General features: G+C 42.7%; 1 protein-coding gene and 1 pseudogene across 3 annotated transcripts in view; both read left to right on the top strand.

The window, feature by feature from the left end:
• Positions 1-17,263, top strand: part of GRK3 (G protein-coupled receptor kinase 3) — a 122,793-nt gene extending 105,530 nt beyond the window's left edge. For all 3 annotated transcript variants that reach the window (XM_029220477.1, XM_029220467.1, XM_029220487.1), the window contains 8 exons: positions 3,069-3,135; positions 3,574-3,674; positions 4,364-4,430; positions 5,186-5,281; positions 8,232-8,394; positions 11,755-11,891; positions 14,259-14,372; positions 15,409-17,263. In XM_029220477.1, the coding sequence (XP_029076310.1) occupies positions 3,069-3,135; positions 3,574-3,674; positions 4,364-4,430; positions 5,186-5,281; positions 8,232-8,394; positions 11,755-11,891; positions 14,259-14,372; positions 15,409-15,570 (907 nt within the window). In that variant the 3' untranslated portion in view covers positions 15,571-17,263. The remainder of the gene's footprint in view (positions 1-3,068; positions 3,136-3,573; positions 3,675-4,363; positions 4,431-5,185; positions 5,282-8,231; positions 8,395-11,754; positions 11,892-14,258; positions 14,373-15,408) is intronic.
• On the top strand, positions 8,653-9,976 carry LOC114894137 (annotated as a pseudogene).
• Positions 17,264-18,380: the final 1,117 nt, after the last annotated feature.

Raw genomic sequence — 18,380 nt, 5'->3', positions numbered from 1 at the left:
AGTCACTTGTATTTATAAATGGATTGTTTCTGAGCTCATCTTTTCACTGTGAATGATGTATCGTGCGTGTGTGTGTGTGTGTGTGTGTGTGTGTGTGTGTTTCCCCATCATTTAGCATGCCTTGAACGATTTCCCAACTCGTTTGGGGGGAAATTTTCGGCTCTCCCACTCTCTCTGTTATTCAAAAGCCACATCTGACCACTGTACATGTGAATTCTATCCCCATAACGTCCCCCGACGCAGCCGGAGTGTTGCATGTGCTGTTGGAAGAGCTTGGCCCACGTCATAAGCTGTTGACAGGCCCGTTACTGTCTCCTATTTAAAGCGGCTGCGTCGGGGAGCAGCTGTGATCACACAGGATCTGCGAGCACCACGTGCCTCCCTCAGAATGGAGATCATTACTATAGGAGGTTTTCTTTAACATTTTCCAAAATAGAAACAGAATCTTGGGTTTTGTTCACAAAGAATAATCAAGAAGACATTGGAAACAGATGCGCCTCAGGGCTTGAAAGACCAGACTTTCTCAGCACAACAGTCCAGAACCGAAGATCCGACAAGCATTTCCGATTGTTTCTTATTGAGTCAGACGTGGCAGAGCTATATTTATCAAATGGGATTTGTAGCGATCGGGCCCGTGTGCCGGGAATGTTTTTGGCACCGCTAACTTTAACTCCCGTCCCCTCGCAAAGCCCTCCCTCTGGTCACATGAAAGAGTGTTTAAATTTAGCACGGAGCATCTCTGTCAGAACACAGTCGTCCTTCTCTCCAAGTGTCTGGGCACAGCCCTCTGCTTCCAGCATCAGATGCAGGCAAGCGCATGAGGGTTGAGAGCAGGAAGGGGTCCTCCGGCTTTGCACACAGGAGCCAAAGCAGATGGATTTGCCGAAACACAGGAGACCTTCACACAATCCCCTTTTATACGTTAAGGAACTCTGTGGGGTAGGAGCAGTTGTGTCATGAAGAGAGACTGAAGTTGTAGTAAGATTTAATAAACCTATATTCCTTTTCTCTTGAACCATGAACATGTTAATATCTCTGTGTATTTTGCATACAGAATGATACAAGTCAAGTTTTTAAAAATTATAGTATCTCATAAACAACAGGTATAGTTTGTTATTCTATCCCATTTGCTTTTTAAATGCAGTAATTTTACATTTTTCTCCTTGGAAACAATTAGGATGCAAAGACTATTTCCAATCAAAATCTGTTTTAAAGATTGGCGTGTGTTTGCTTGGTACTAATTTACCTTGTTTAGATTTTGTTTTCCAAATTAATGCTTTCAAGAGATGGAAATTACTGTGTTTTTCACTGCATAGGAAGGAAAGCAAGCGTTAGAGTGCCCTCTCTTGTACAAAGTGAAAATTGAAATATTTAAATAAATACTCTGAAGTGGAATCATCGTCATAGTTTAACTTATTCAGTAGCAAGAGTGGGTGGACGTTTTAGTTCTTTTTTCTAAATCACATTGATTTATGTGCCCAACATCCTTATCCATTTTATAGAGTTAACTATTTTATATAATATCTTGCCTCAGATTATGTTATATATGCCTTATAAATAAATCTACAGGGTTGATCATTTTACAGGCATGTCTTACCATCAGAAATCTCAACCATATCCCTTCTTTAATTTTCAAAATAAATAAGGCCAGGGTTTTCTAGTTTGCATGTTTACTAGTCTCTTTTAATGCTAAGAGTATCTTTGTTTTTTTTAATTTATTTTATTGAAATATAGTTGATTTACAATGTTGTGTTAGTTTTTAGTGTACAGCCAAGTGATTCAGTTATATATATATATATATATGTATGTGTGTGTGTATATATATATTTATATATATATACACACACACACATATTCTTCTTCACATTCTATTCCATTATGGTTTATCATAGGATATTCACTATAATTCCCTGTGCTATACAGTAGGAACTTGTTTATCCATCCTGTATATAGTAGTTTGCATCTGCGAATCCCAAACTCCCAATCCATTCCTCCCCCCCCCCCCCCCCCCCGCCACTGACAACCACTAATCTGTTCTCTATGTCTGTAAGTCTGTTTTCGTTTCATAGATAAGTTCATCTGTGTCATATTTTAGATTCCATATATAAGTGATATCTAAGGTTAACTTTAAAAGCCAGCTTATTCAGCATTTTAAAAATGTAATCAAGTGTAAGAATAATTTCTTTACATAGTTGATCAAGCAGACATTCATTTTGTAAAGTTAGACTCATCCTTATTAATTTCACAGATGTGTATCAGATACCCACCGTATCCTGCCATTGTCTCGGCTACTAGCATGTACATTATTCGTTCCCGTCACCGTTTTGGTGACGGAAATTGCATTATGCCGTTTACAGATGAAGAGACTGAGACTGGAGGTTTCCATGACTGGTTCACAGCCGGCAAACAGCCAAGTCACAGCGTGAACCCAGGGTTTCTGACTCTTAAGTCTGGGGCTGTTTGTAAGTAGGACATGAGGGAGCAGTTCTCAGAACTCCGGAGGGTCTGGGAGCACAGGGTTAGTTTATATCTCTTATCCTCAAAGGAATGTAGTGCTTAAAATTACTGGATTCTAGGGGGGAAGTGTGTTCATCTTGGACGTGTTTTGATTTGACTGCAGTTCTTTGTATTGTACGAGGAACTAATACCCATTTTTCTAAAAAAAAAGTATGAAAGTTACCATTATCTCAAACAGTAATGTGACAAACGCCATGTGTGTGACTTTCATAAATACCTGTTTGCTAATTTTTTTTCCAAGTGATATTTTAAATTATTTTATTTATTATTATTTAAATTATTTGCTAAAGTATATTTTGGTACCATGACTGCATTGACGTGAAGCTCAGGAGTTGAAGTAAACATAAGCCTTTGCTCCTTCAGGACCTAATATATCTGATTGTCAATCTGATCATCAGTTTTTCTCGGAAATGCTTATATGTTTATGGCTTTTGTATTTCTGCCGTTTCAAATGAGCAGTGACAGAACGTAATACCTTGCCCAAATATTAGTCAACAATGTTTGCTGTTACCTGAAACCGTCTAGTGATGGAATTTTCTTTATTTCTACAGTCACAGCCCTTTCAGACAACATAAAACCAAAGATAAGCATGAGATAGACCGAATGACACTCACCATGGTAAGGAGGTCAAAAACTCTTTTTTTTTTTGCATTATAATTTTCATGTTTCATTCCATCACAACCAGTATAAAAAAAAAAAAAGCTTTCTTCAAACACTGGAAATAGATGCCAAGGCAAATATCAGGGTTTGCTAACAATCAGTAAGAGCAAGATGTAGAAAATCAAGAACAAAACTAAAGAAATCAAACAAAAGGAAAAATGCAGAAGAGTGAGGAGACCTGATTCTTCTGGCCCCCGCCTGTCGATTGACTCTGAAGATGAGTAACTGTTCTGTGTTTCTTTAGGGTCAATGTTAGTTGGCAATGAATCTGCAATTTTTTTTTTTTAAACGCTATCCTTATGCAAGAAATGGCCTTTAAATCTGGTCGGGGGTGAGGGCACTGTTTCCCTGGATGCATTTTTGAGATCGTATTCTCCCCCCGCCCCCCACCCCCAGAATGTGGAACTTCCAGACATCTTCTCCCCTGAGCTGAAGTCCCTTCTGGAAGGCTTGCTCCAGCGAGACGTTAGTAAGCGACTCGGCTGCCACGGACGCGGGTAGGCCGTTGCTTCTGCCTTTCAGCGTCTTCACCTGGAAAGCGGAACAGTTCCTTTCAATACATTGAGAATCTTCCATTTCAGTTAGAGGGGGTCGGAGGGAATCACATGGGAACTATATGTATATTGGCCCACGTGTTTTCCTCAGAGTCTGCAACTTCTTCTGTTCCATGTGAACTGAACTTTAGCAGGGATCTTTGGGAAAGACTGTTTCTTCAGTTTAGGGAGGGGTTTGGCATGCACTATTCTGCTAGATTTCTAGTTTGCTTCAAAATTAATATTTGGTGCTTCATATCCCTGCCATCTGATCTATGAGGACTTGTAGACATTTGCTGTAAATCTCTTTAATGTGTAGATCTCTAATTTAGTTCTTAGTTAAATTTGTTCTCATGATTACAGAATCAGATATAGATATAATCTGTGAAAACCCCTAGGTTATCTCAGGCTGGGATAAGCATCCCCAGTAAAGTATCACATGGACCATATTCCTAGGCTCAGTGTGCAGTATTTCTAAACATCACAGTGTTTCTTGGATTGCTTCGAAAGAAGCATATTTTACGTGCTGTCTTAAAGAGCTGGAAATAGTTGTCCCTGTGTGTTCTGTAATAGGAGATAATTTTTGCAAACCGTTTCTTAGATTTCCGAATGCATATTTACTTACCACTGCTGTGACTCCCTGTCTCCCGCAGTGCACAGGAACTAAAAACGCACAACTTCTTCAGAGGCATCGACTGGCAGCAAGTCTACCTGCAGAAGGTACTCCTGCTGGGACCCCACCCCGGGTACCACCCCGACTGTGCTCTCCATCTGCATCTCTGTATGCATCTCTACGTCCTGGCTCTGTCTCCAGGGTCCGCCCCAGCTCTCCATCCACAGCCCTGCTTCTTGCTCTCCTATCCACGTGCTGCCTTATGGTTCATTCCCTTTGGAACAACTTCTCCCTCTTTGTTTATATGTAAAAATGTACGAGAAACGTTTGTCATACACTTAGATACTTTTGAGCCCAGCACCACATAATTTAAGAATTAGCATGATTGTATAGTAGCATAATCCCCCTGGCTTATTTTAAGCTACTTTTTAATATTCTCATTGATTCAGGAAAACACCCCAAATTCAAGTTGTTGTTGTTTTTTCTCAGTGTTGATGATCATCTTTGGACTCATCTTTGCATCAACTCAGACCGTTGAGGGATGATGCTCTGTTAGTCCTGCCTAATTAGGAATAGAGTTCGGGCTCTGGTTCGGCCAGCATTGGCCTCGGGACGTTTGTGGGTGTGGGGCACCCCACCCTGCCCCATTGCAGGCGTTAAGCTTCTAGCAAACTGGGTCGTGGGGCTGCATCTCCTTTGGGGGCATTGTGAACTGTGCACTGTGATTCGTGTGAGCTTGAATGAGCCCTGCACGGACTGTGACACCTTGATGTGTCACACTGGGATCTCTTTATAGAATAGCAGGTTGGGACCGGGCCCTGAGTCACCTAGTAGCTGAACCTTTCTTCTCTGGCTCTTCCAGTACCCTCCACCCTTGATCCCTCCCCGGGGGGAAGTCAATGCGGCCGACGCCTTTGACATCGGCTCATTTGATGAAGAGGATACCAAAGGCATCAAGGTACACCGGCGATGCTTGCTTTCAGGTTTTGTTTTGTTTTGTTTTGGAGGGTGGGGGATTTTTTAATTGGAAATCAGGCTTCATGATTGACTTCGTACTGGCCTGTTTATGGGCTGTAACTTACAGATGAATATCCATATATTTGACGAATGTAGAAGAGGTCAAGACCTGAATTAGAGACCACGACAGCTTTCTTTGGACTACCTATTTTACGTTTGATAAACTGCAAAGTGGTCACATTCTTATTGATTTGGATAGATTGGTGGTTGATAGAAAACTCAGACGTGTTATGAAGCAGGGAAATACAGCCAGGCGATGGCAAACGTACTTGGCCTCATGCCAGACAGCCAGTCATCTTAATTCTCCCAAATACCCCGGTTTCTCTGTGTCAGGATGAAAAGAGCAAACAGCGTGAATCATTTTGCATTTGTCAATCAAAAGTGAAATAATCACGTTTGTTTTTTTTTTAATATACATAGCATCTTCTGCATTTTTCAGACTTTGGTGCCTATCATTATTTTCCAAGTAGACAGGGCATAATTAGAGGTGGTGAGTCATGGGAGAAAGTCACCCTCTTTTGGATGCCCAGTCAGAGCGTGTCACTACGTGTCAAGTTCTCTCTGCCCCCACTTTCTCAGCTTCTCCCTCTGAGAGGCTCCCCTGCCCGCGTCTTCTCAGCTGCCTGTATTTGTGGCCTTGCGTCAGCCCCCCCGGTCTTTCCTACCAGGCAGCTGTAAAGGCGATTGGGGTGCTCACGTGGCCAGTTTCCCAGGATGGCAGGGTGGGGGGTGGCGGGGAAGGTCAGGTGAAGCACAGCGGAGAGGGCCTGGTCTGAGCCGTGGCTCCCCTGGGGACAGCAGCGTGGCCACTGTGCAGACGCTCGGCATCTTCTGTGGCCTGGACAGACAGGACCACCCTATAGCTTCGGGAATAGTCCTTCTTCAAAGTTATCTAAAAGGATCACTGCTGTCACAGTAGAATTTTGTCATCAGACATACTTCTCTCCAGCAAAGGACACTAAAAGGAAAACGAATATCACGTGGGAGCCTGTGAAAATTTTGTTGTTCAAAAGAGAGTCTCACGCTTTCAATTTTGTCAGCTGTATTCTGGGCTTTGGAGTCAGACACACTGGCCTCAGATCTGCACTTATTACCTAAGGGAATCAGGGCCATTTAGGGAACCTCAGGAGCATTGGTTTGCTTGCCTGTGAAGTGAGTGGTTTCATTGCCAGGCCTTCTCTTGGGTGGGTCACCTGTGTCAGCCTCCTGGCATGTACACTAGGAGTTTCTGTTGTGGTGGTTTTGCTTCTTCCGGAACCAGAGCTGAGAAGGCTGTGTCTCTTAAAATGCAGCCCAAATAATACATTGTTCTTTAAGGAGAAAAAAAAAAAGGCTCACTTCATGTAGAGCTTTGTTTTATTCATTTTTCACATAGGCCGAGTCATAAAGACCAAGGCTCTCTGACCTTACAGGAGATGGAACCATTTGTATATAAAGCAGACTTGTCCATTTCAGAGCAACTACTTTGGAAAGGAGGGTGTTTTCACTTTTGCCCAACTCTGCAGAATCTGCCCCAGTGTCCCTCATCGCAGGGTGCTCTCCTGACCTTGGTGCTCTAACACTGCACCGCACGCGCACACACACACCACACACACACACGCACGAGCGTGTTCACACTCAGGACACACAAAGGTTTCAGCTCCAGGCTTGGTTTGGGCGTCTGAAGAAAGCTGAAAGGGGAAGAACTGTACACATTTTGATCTCAGAATCAGCACGTTAGGATAACAAGTCAGTGAGGGTGGGTGGAGAGCATCCTGATTGGGACCAGGATGCAGGTTCCTCCAGTGGTTCAGTGACTCACTCAAGGCCTGTGGGCAGGAGCCTCACCCTTGGTCTTTCTCCCTTTTCCTTCTAAATAACTTGTCTCTCTCCCGTGCTTATCTCTCAGGCAAGGGAGTGAACGAGTCAAGCGTCTAGAGAGATCCCTGCTTTTGAAAGACAGGGCTGTTTTTTCCCATCAGCAGGATCACTTGTCTTTCTGCCACAGAACTGTAACTCAAATCTGTAAAACCATTTTCTTAGCTTGCTTTCAGAGTACAGGCTCACTTAGGGAGAAGAATGAAGAATTTTGAGTAATAGTTTGGAAGAGAAATGCTATCGTTAAGTGTAATTTTTCTTACAGCACCTCTGAAAGGCCATATTGGCTAAAGTCTCCATGTATCTCGAGACTTATGATCATACTGTTCAACTTGGATTCATTGGAAGGCTCGTGGGCTAAATGGTAAATTTGGCCTAGCGGACCTTTTAGTGTTTCTCACTTTACAGAATAATGGGAGGGTGGTTAGAAAGCCCTCCTGGCTTCTCCCTTGTAACTGTATCTAAAACCATAGGGATCTGTTTTCACAAATAAAATATCCTCACTATAATCGAAATTATTTTGTTGCCAGATTCTTGTCATCCTTTAAAGAAAACCCTCTATATGTTAGTTTTCATTGGCAAAAACGCTATGAAGATGCTGTAGAAGCTTGGGCTGCATCTGAGTGACCCAGGGATGGAAGTGAAGTGCCCATAATATATCACCGTGTGTGGATCCCGGTTGTTAGATTGTCTTTCTTTTTTTTTTTTTTCTTTTTAAAAGATTTTATTGAAGTATAGTTGATGTACAATATTATATAACTTACAGGGGTACAATATAGTGATTAACAACTTTTAAAGGTTATACTCCATTTACAGTCATTGTAAGATACTGGCTATCTTCCCCGTTGTTGTACAGTATATGCCTTGGTCACTCGATCGTCATTGGTGGAGGTTTATGACAAGTAATAAATTGTCTCTTAATGGTTATAGGCTGTTGTCTAGTTATCTTCCTACACCCAGTTATGGTACTTTTGAATCTGTTGCCTTTGTAAGCATGTTAAATCATACATATCTTGATTTCTTAAAATAATAAGCTTCTTGATTGCGACCAAGAACTCTACAAGAACTTCCCTTTGGTGATCTCTGAGCGCTGGCAGCAGGAAGTGGCGGAAACTGTTTATGAAGCCGTAAATGCAGACACGGATAAAATCGAGGCCAGGAAGAGAGCTAAAAATAAGCAGCTTGGCCACGAAGAAGGTAAAATAGCTGGTGTGTCTGAAGATATTTCTAAAGCAATGAATTTTCAAGATCTCTTGTAAAGCTGAACATAGTATCTGGGTCATAAAGTACTTTCCAGCAGAGTGGGGGAAATGCCATAAATTGTTTTCGTTTTACCTGGCTTGGGAAAGATCAGTGTGAAATGATATTTCAAAGTCTTTAATTTTTAAAAAGTTTTTATTGAAATTTAGTTGATTCACAACGTTGTGTTAGTTTCAAGTATACGGCAAAGTGATTCTGTTATACATATATATAAATATATACTTGATATTTCAAAGTCTTTAGTCCACATATAAATAATATGTATGGAGGTCATCAGCAGTATTTTGTCAATACACCTTCTTATCTTGGAGTTTGGGGGCCAGTTTGGAAGTTTTCTTCCTTAAAGATTAAGTATCACGGTGTCAGCAACAGGGCCAGCTTCCTGGGTGTCTGGCCTGTGTGGTGTTATCAGGCCGCCGAGCCAGGTGAATGCTCTGCTGGCACCATCTTGACATTCTTAATAATTTTTTAACAAGCGGCCTGCATTTTCATTTTCCCCGCAAAGTATGGTGAGGAACTTAGTATTACATGTTTATTTGTCAAGAGACATAAGTGTATATACATACATTTATATTATAAACAGCATGAAAGAGTCACCAGGGCCAAACTGTGGGGAGGGGCCGAGTGGGCGCGTCAAGGACCCGAGATTATCTAAAGCCACGGGGAAAATGGTGGAAAATTCACCGTCGCCATTGCCAGAAAGAGCGACTTATGGCTTTACTCTTTTCTTAAGCTCCCAATTTGGCTTCATACTATATCTTGTGTGGGCTTTTATTCCTGAATCTTGGCTAAACTCCTTAGGCTTAACCTATTGGCCTCAAAAATACTGGGCAGTTAGTTGCACTGCCTGCGTACCTCCTCATTACTGTAGTGACTGGTTACGTGCTCTTATTTAGAATAAACATGACGAGTACCTCTCCACTCAACTCCATTCATACGATCACAGATAACTGTGCCAAAAACCAACAGCAGAAGAAATACCAAGAAGAAGCCATCCCAGCATTAAGAGATATTCCTATTAGTGAAGTAAACCAAATGTTCTTTCTTGCAGCCAAAGAACTTTACACCAAAAACTGAATTGTATGTAGACTAATACCAAACGCTTATTACAAATTTTTGATGTAAAAATTTCGACCATAGTAATTTTGACTATCTTTCTGATTAATATCCAGTATTGAAATGTAAAAAAAAAAAAAAAAAAAGAAGTTGAACTTCTCTTAGATTAAGTTCTATTAATATTACAAATGTTATCAAGGGGCTTCCCTGGTGGCGCAGTGGTTGAGAGTCCGCCTGCCGATGCAGGGGACACGGGTTCGTGCCCTGGTCTGGGAAGATCCCACATGCCGCGGAGCAGCTGGGCCCGTGAGCCATGGCCACTGAGCCTGCGCGTCCGGAGCCTGTGCTCCGCGAGGGGAGAGGCCACAGCAGTGGGAGGCCCGCGTACCGCAAAAAAAAAAAGAAAAAGTGTTATCAAATAGTAGTTACTAATGGACAGAATAAGTAAAATCCTGCATTACCATATAGCAAATATCCCTCCCCCCCCAAAAAAAGAAAGAGTCACCAAGCCATATTTTTATTTACCATATTTGAGTGCCCTATTAGGATTTCCAAAGGAGAATACATAACATCCAGTATTAAATAAATCCGTCATCTTTGATTCACCAAATATTGCCACTCTTGATTTTTCTAAGACTTTATGGATTTTTGATATTTAAACTTATTGTGGTTAGTGATGAAGATAGCTTTTTGTTTTACTTCTAAGCAAAGACCTTTCTGAGGTTAACGTATAATAAGAATGACCGGAAACAATTTCAGTCTGTGAACAATTTGCTTTGGTGGGGGTATCTTGGTGCAGGATTCGTGGGTCTTGTCGACCATTCCCCAGTAGCATTTATCATCAGTTTAGAAAAGTGTCCACCATACTGGATGAATGACTCCTTACCTAAAAGTCGCCTGAGTGCACCAAGGGAATGTGACAGCCCTTTAACTGTGTTCACCTCCGTTCTGCAGGGAAAGGGGCTTTATTTCTAAGCCGTTCTTGAGAGAACGGGTCCACTGAGATCACTCTGGACCACGTTTGCTGTTACGGATTTTACACAGGAAATTATAGCCTCGGTAGTTTGCTCAAGGGAGAGCCACGATATCACTAGAATCTTGACAAATTGGACCCAGAAAAAAATATGTATGTTAATGACCTTGTTGAAGTGTAGGCTTTTAATTAGAGCTGTAATTAGATCGTCTAGCAAATTAATGAATTATTCTCACATGTAATTAAGTAATTTAGGAATAACTAGATCTTGGTTGAAGATCTCAGAAGAAGTAAAAATATAAGACGTATACTTTAAATGTACTTGACAAATGCAGACACCTTTTCCATTAAAATGGCAACTCCGTGAACCACACCCCATCACCACGGACCCTCCCGAGGCCCCTGCCTCCTTCATTCTTTTCCTTCCTGCTTGTGTCCAAGTGACACAACATGGGTTTTGCTTATTTATTACCTGAATCTCCCACTAGAATGTAAGCTCCCTGAAGGCGAGGACTTTTGTCTCTTTTATCCACTGCTGTGTCCAGAATGCCTAGCACATGCCCAGCACCTAGGTATTCATTCCCTTCATAGTTGAATGAGTGAGTGAGTGAGTGAATGAATGATTTTAGCACAATCACCATATCCTCTAGGGAAGGCAAAGTAAGCCACTTAAAATTGACCTTTTTTTTTTTTTTTGAGACAATACTTTGCTGTAAAAATGTAATCAGAACTCAACATGCATGTGAATTAGCTTGGCCTCCCTACATAACCATATATATGAAGGATAATTAAAACCTTAAGTGGAGGAAAGACCAGTTTTTGACCCTTGTGTTACTTTGGCTTCTTTGGACAAGAAAATCCCCTCTCTTGTTATTTTTTTTTTAAATAACATTAAAGGGAGAAGCCCAATTCCATATAAAGGCAAAGGTACTTTGGGCATAGCTTGAGTTTAATCACTCTCTATTCCTCAGTTATCACTCTACATAATGAAAAAATATTTAGCAAACAAACATTGACCCTCTCAGAGCAATAGAGGAACATCATGAATTTATCAGAATATTGAGAAACAGCCATTTAATGTGTTAGTAGAGAGATGAAGAGACCTGTTCTTTAATGTGTTTAAAGCTAAAATAATGATTTCTATAGTGTGCTGTCTTTATAGAAACTTGCTCTTTTTCTAAAATGTGTGTCATTCTTTTTTTCTGAGAAGCATATAGGCATTCTGTTTCAGACCCTGCTAAATTTCATCGTTGTGTTCCGTGCCTCAGATTACGCTCTGGGAAGAGACTGCATCATGCACGGGTACATGCTGAAGCTGGGAAACCCATTCCTGACTCAGTGGCAGCGTCGATATTTTTACCTCTTTCCAAACAGACTTGAATGGAGAGGAGAGGGCGAGTCACGAGTAAGTCTGTGGCATCTTCCCGAGCACTCGCTTCCGTGGTGATTTCACTTCGCCGGCATGTTTTCTCAAATCTCCCTCTAGCTCCCATATCTCTTTTGGCATGTATACATGAGATTTTCATGTTCAGACATTAACTTTTAAACTTCTGAGTCAAGGAAGGATTTGGTCCTACCTGAAAATAGAAGGTGCCTTCCAGGGAGGTCAAAGCAGACAGGTTTGAGGAGGGCTGGAGAGCGGTTAGGTGGATCAAAAAAGGGGAAAAAACTGGGACTTTGGAGTCAGAGGTGTTTAAATCCACTGCTCTGTGTCTCTGGGACTTGGAGCACATTATGTCGACTGAGCCTCAGTTTCCTCATCTATAAAATGGGAGAAGAAGAAATGATAACGACGACTACAATTGTTGCAGATTTATCTCGGGCCTGGTGCTGTAGACACACAGACACAAACACACACACAGACACACTTTTAATTTGTTTAGCAACCTTTGAGGTCCAAGCCTTATATTATAAAGAGAGAACCAGGGCTTAGAGAGGGAAGGTCTGGCACCAGTGACAGGTGTGGGTGAGGAGTGATTCCGACTGGGGTCTGCCTGTGCCCCGTGTCTCCGTTACGAGGCCTCCCTGAGTCGGGGTTGAGTAAGACGAGGTCTGCGGTGCAGGCTGAGAAGCTTGGCACCCAGGCCAGGGCACCTGACCCCCCTCCTCTTGTCTCCACCTTGCTGGAAAATCGGAAGTGGGTTTTATCGCATTAGATGGGAAGATACAGCCACCCTGTAAGGTCCTTTCGAGAGCTAATGTTAGTGAACAAGAAAAGAGAAATTTCCCATCTACACCATCCCTCGTAGCAAGTGGGGCAGCATTTATTAAGCGTCTGCTGTGTGGAGCGCCCAGGGCTTGTCTCCATGGAAGGTGGCAACACATGTGGAAGGAGTTGTGCTCTTGCGGAGGGAATGGTTGGCCATCATAAGCAGGACAGTGGTCCCAACTGTGAAAAACATAGTTGGTGTATTGGAATATGGCCCCTGTATCAGAATATAGCTCTCTACTGGCCAGAGCATGGAAAATGGTGAGCCCAAATCTGGTGTGTTTGACTTTGGAATGTGTTTTGCAAATCCTTGTTGGTGAAGATGCCGTTTAATTACAAGTGATTGCTACTGTGTATGACCACATTCTTCATAAATGACCATGATCTTCTCACTATTGCTAGTGCCGTAGAAGTCATTTTCTAAAAATTCATACATCTAGGATCTGAGTTATGATTAGTAAGACTCTATGGGGGTCCTGAATTATAACTCAGGTACTGCTAAGTATTGTATAATATAAAATATACACATTACATAGAACATGTGTATATGATGATACGTAAATACAAGATAATTATATTTTGTATAATATTACATACGTATTTTTTACATTATCGTATACTTACTAGCACCTGAGTTATAACTCATACATATATCATTATATAATGTTTATTTCCGGATAATGAGTGGCCCTGGGCGTAGTATGCGTTTACTATGCTACCTACTGGTCAGTCACTGTTGCACACTTTGAAAGGAAATTGTCTCACTTTTCAGGATATTTGAAAACTAAAATCTTCTTTTGCTTACCATTGGATATGATAAATTATCTTGGTTTTAAAAGAGTCAGCATTTAGCGTTGATTCACGAAGCTGCGTAATGTGCCTGGGTAGATTCGTAAGTTTAAGTAAGGGAAAAAGAAAACGTGGGTTTATGATGGTGTTGTTTTTCATTTAGGATTCCTGGCGTATTTATCCCAAAAGACATAAAATGGTAAGGTGCTCAGAGACACGGTAGCATTCACCGGAAGCAGTGATGCTGTAGACCCAGCAGGACAGTCGTTTAAGGACGTCACCTGTGTTTATAACATCATTTTGACGTGATCAAAATATCAGTTGCTTACAAGCTAGCGTGACCGAACTTTTACTGGGCTGCTGGGTTCAAAGCCAGCGACACACCTCTCGCTCATGTAGATCGTAGGGTAGCTGCGTCACTGTTCCCTCATAGCAGGATTGATCGTGTCTAGGCAAGTGTGTGATGCAGGAGAGGTACGTGTGATTCACACCCATCCCCACGTTAGTACTGTGCTGAGGGAACAGCTTTGCTTTCTGCCTCATAGAGACGTTCCTTTCTTTGCAGCTTTCTTTGAGATGTTACATTTTGAATTTTCGTACATTTCTTTTGTAGTCATTTCCCCCCACTTCTAGAATATCATCAAAGAAAGAAAGATGCTGGTTTTTTTTCTTTACTTTTTCTAAGCGGGTAGTTTTCAGTATTATTTATTAACTTAATTTAAAAAGTCATGCAATAATGTGAAGTAACTTATCGTCTTTTATTTTTACGGTCAGCAAAATTTACTGACAATGGAACAGATTGTGTCTGTGGAAGAAACTCAGATTAAAGACAAAAAGTGCATTTTGTTGAGGATTAAAGGAGGGAAGCAATTTGTCTTGCAGTGTGAGGTGAGTGTTTATTTGTATTTTTTCCAGAGGTGAAAGTTAGAACAATTATATAAACATTCAACAAAGGTGCCTGCCTGGTTATCAAACATTTTCTTACTCCATGCTTTATCACTCACGAACTTAGCAAGAAAGTTGGAAGGTACAAGGATCTCAGCAAATTAACAGTTATTTTAAAAGAAGTGTTTCTTAGAAAATGGCAGGAGGAAGGACAGGAAATAACGTGATTACCCTATCTGGAAACCATCCAGTATTTAATAGGAGCCTTGAATTTTATTTGTTCCACAATTTTCCAGATATGATCTGATCTTTCAGCATGTTTGAAGTTGAGGTTTGTGTGTTGAAATAAACATAAGATCCCCAAGTAACTCTTAATAGGGGAAATGCCATCTTTCTTTCCCCAAAGTTCTATTGTACCTCAAACTTACTTCCTGAACACTTCTCCTGGGGTGTGGGGGGATGTTTAGTGGGGGGTGAGAAAAGAGCGTATTTAGAGAGATAAAGCAGTAGTAGATACAAAGACGTGTTTGCTTCACGACTTCAACACTTTTCTACTGGGTGTGTGTGTGTGTGCATGCGCATGTGTGTGTGTGTATGTGTATACGTGCTTGTAAAGAGCATATTTAGAGAGATAAACTAGTAGTTGATGGAAAAACATATGATTAATTACTTCATGACGTCATTGCACATGTGAAGGCGCTTCTGAAATTTGTCAAAACTCCTCGTGTATTATTTTCTAGACTCGAGTTATTTTAGACATCAGAGATCAAAGGTGATCTTTCAACAAAGTCAAGGCAGCACTTCTCCTGTGGGGTTGTAGGAGGCTCTTCTGAAGGACTTGGTCCTTCTTCTGGGCAAGGGGCCCCTGGAGGAAGTTCCTGTGTGACCCCCCCCCATTACTCACCGGCCTCGGGGTGGGACATGGGGTGTGCTTTCTCGGGGGGGAAGGGGGCTCCAAGGACTGGCCAGAGGTATCCATGTGTGTCGGCGAAGCCAGTGACACTATCCCAACTCCTCCGCCTCTTCTGTTTGCCTTCAGAGTGACCCAGAGTTTTTGCAGTGGAAGAAAGAGCTGACGGAGACGTTCACCGAGGCCCAGCGGCTGTTACGTCGAGCCCCCAAGTTCCTCAACAAATCCCGCTCGGCCGTCGTGGAGCTCTCGAAGCCGCCCCTCTGCCACAGGAACAGCAATGGCCTCTGACCCCTGGCACAGGGAGGGTCCCACGAGACGGCACCTCCTCCGGGAAGTCCACGTGGGCTGCTCGACCCGCGAAGTGGAGCCTTTGGGAGAAGTGTGAGGATGAGAGATGGAGTCGCTCACCTCCGGGGTGCTCCGTGGCTGGGGGGGCCCAGGACTCTGAGATGCTCCTACTAGGAGTGGCAACCACCCTCAGGCTTTGGGGCACCTCCTCCCCTCCCGAGGGTCTCCTGCCACGATCGCATCCATCTGCCCTCGAAACTACTGAAGAAACGAAGTTCTCTTTCTTTGCCACACACTTCTTTTGGTTATAGATGAACCTAGAACTTGAAATGATTCCTACTGATTGTGTCACTTTTTGCATCCGATATCAAATGTATCTCAGGCTTGCCAAGATGAGATCGAACAGTCTGCCGTTCAGGTCGCCCCAGCGTTGCCACGCTCTGTCCATAATCAGCCCGGGCTGGGTTTAGATGTCTTTGCTCCATAGTCCTGGCAGGATGGCAGACCAGCTGGGTGTCCTCTATGCCCTTGAGAACCAGCCTCTCGTTGTCTGGGGGCTTGAAAGCTGCAGAGGTTTTCTGAAAGGGCTGCACCTGGGCCCTCCCTGTGGGTGCCGCACCCACGGGTACCAGCCTGCCTCTGGCCGGGAGCTTAGGCAGCTGGGACCAAGGGCGTGGGAGCCACTCAACATCGAAGGCATCAGATGGTAGATGGTTGGAGGCTCACGGTGGCTCTGCAGGGGAGGCAGTGGCGTTTGCATCTCACGGTGACACAGCCATTTTCAAACCATCAAGTCGGTGCACTTCCCCTGGGTGCACAGGACCGCCTGCGGGCGCCCGTCTCGGGCTTGGACTGGAAGCGGTTGTGAGACACAGCTACTCTGGTTCCCTCTGGCTGATCTCAGGAAGCATCTGGGTAACGGATGTGTCAAGGAAGGAAGCTCTGTTTTACCTTTTAGTATCATTTAAAAATGAATTTTATTGAAAAAAGAATGCTGAAGATGAATGTCGGAATGGGTTAACTGTGTATATTGACTTGCATTGTCGTTCAACTGTCATTAGCGAATAATTCTCTGCCCTGGTGGGTTGTTCTGTGACAGCGACCGCCTGATCCCAGTGGCCTCCTCTCCCCGTGGTTCGTTTCATGTCCCAAATAAGCGCTGGTTTATAAGAACCAGTGTGTTTCCCAGCCAAGTCCTCCGTGTCATCAGACTAAAAAGAATAACAGTAATTTTCAGAGTCTGCATATTTGTCCTTTCTTAGTGCAGTTTTATGGTTCTGAGCCGGCTACTAACAGTATAAATAACTTGACATCGTAAGCGTCTGCATCGTGTCCTCCGTATTCTTAGTGGTTCCAGATCTTTGTGTTTATATTTGTGTGCCGCACTCACTGGGGAAGTGAGTCCTTTTTGATGAAACCATATCTTGAGAGTTTGGAAGATAATTACCGAAAGAGCCTTTTATTTCATAGGAGTTACCTTGGAAGAGAAACTTTGGGGTTCACTATTTATCTCAACTACTAGTTGGAATTTAGCATACATGTTCTGCTATCTGCTGTTTCCAGTATAGAAGTTGGGGGCTACTATTTACATGGATTCCCTTGATTTAAAAGGGAAGAACAGTATTCAAATTGTGTTTTAAAAAAAAAAAAGTAAAAAAAACCCGCCAGAGATAGAAAAGCTGTTCATGGCAAGTGAGCATCTCCCCGGGCGTGGTTGATCGTCACTGTCACCACTGTAGTTAGTTACTGGCTCCATCGCAGCATCACATGTGCTCGGCACCTGTGGTTCAGAGATGGGTAATTACAGTTTAGAAATCGCTGAGCCTCCTGCCTCTGCTGGACAGGGTAGAGATGTAGCCTCACGTGGAGAAGGTGCATGAACTCCTTGAGGGTCCGGGCTTAGCGTCTCACGTGCCATACCCAGGGTACCAGCTATGCCGATTCGCATCTCTGAAAAATATCATTTAAGCTCTGAAGTAGAACATAAGGTTGTCTTTCCTTTGCAAAAGAAAAATGAATTGGAAATATTCCGAGAGCCCTTTCGCCTCGCCTCAGATTTATTCCACGTGAACTTTTACACTCCCTCGCGTTTGATGGGTAACGACGGGGCTGAGAAGTGCGTTACGTGGATGTGATTTATTAAAAGTGCTCTGTGAGTTTAGGATGAGTGGCTTTCTAGGGGGAGGTCCCTGTTTGTGTTTGGGGTTTGGCAGCCCTGGAGAGGCCAGTCTTCCTCCTGAACTCGTGCCTGCAGCCCTTCTGAGGGGGTGTTTCTGCTGCCAGATGGAAGGCGCTTCCGGAACCCTTCTGTGCCAGCACCTGGTGCTCCCGTGGCCAAAGAAGTCGGTTGGTTTAGAAGTCTTGGTATACGTGGCTGTTTTAGGTCTTCATGTTTGACCCTACCTACATTTGGAGTGTTAAAAAGGGCAAAATTGAGCACAAGTGTTATCATTATTTTAGATTTATTTGGTTGGGATATTTTCACATTGTCAGAAAAAATCACTGAAGTTGATATTTTTGTAAAATTATGTTAGTAGTGTCTTGATTTCATGATTCAAAGGAATCATTAAAGCAAAGCCTAAAAATAATAGATTAAGCTGCTCTACACCATATATGGAATGAATTAAAAACTTTTGGGAATCCAAGGTTATTTTTTTTAACCTAAAACATTCTCTTTGGTGCATTTATTCCCGTATGTCATGGGGGCTCATGGTTTTTCCTTCTCTATCATGTTTAAGTACAATTTTTCAGCAAAACTGCTAGAAATCAGCTGTTGTTTCACTGCTAATGGGAATGTTTCACTTCCTGTG

Source organism: Monodon monoceros, unplaced genomic scaffold (assembly GCF_005190385.1).
Source record: "Monodon monoceros isolate NGI ecotype Baffin Bay Population unplaced genomic scaffold, NGI_Narwhal_1 Super_Scaffold_1, whole genome shotgun sequence".
Lineage (NCBI taxonomy): Eukaryota > Metazoa > Chordata > Mammalia > Artiodactyla > Monodontidae > Monodon > Monodon monoceros.
This window is presented reverse-complemented; position numbering and strand designations above follow the sequence as displayed.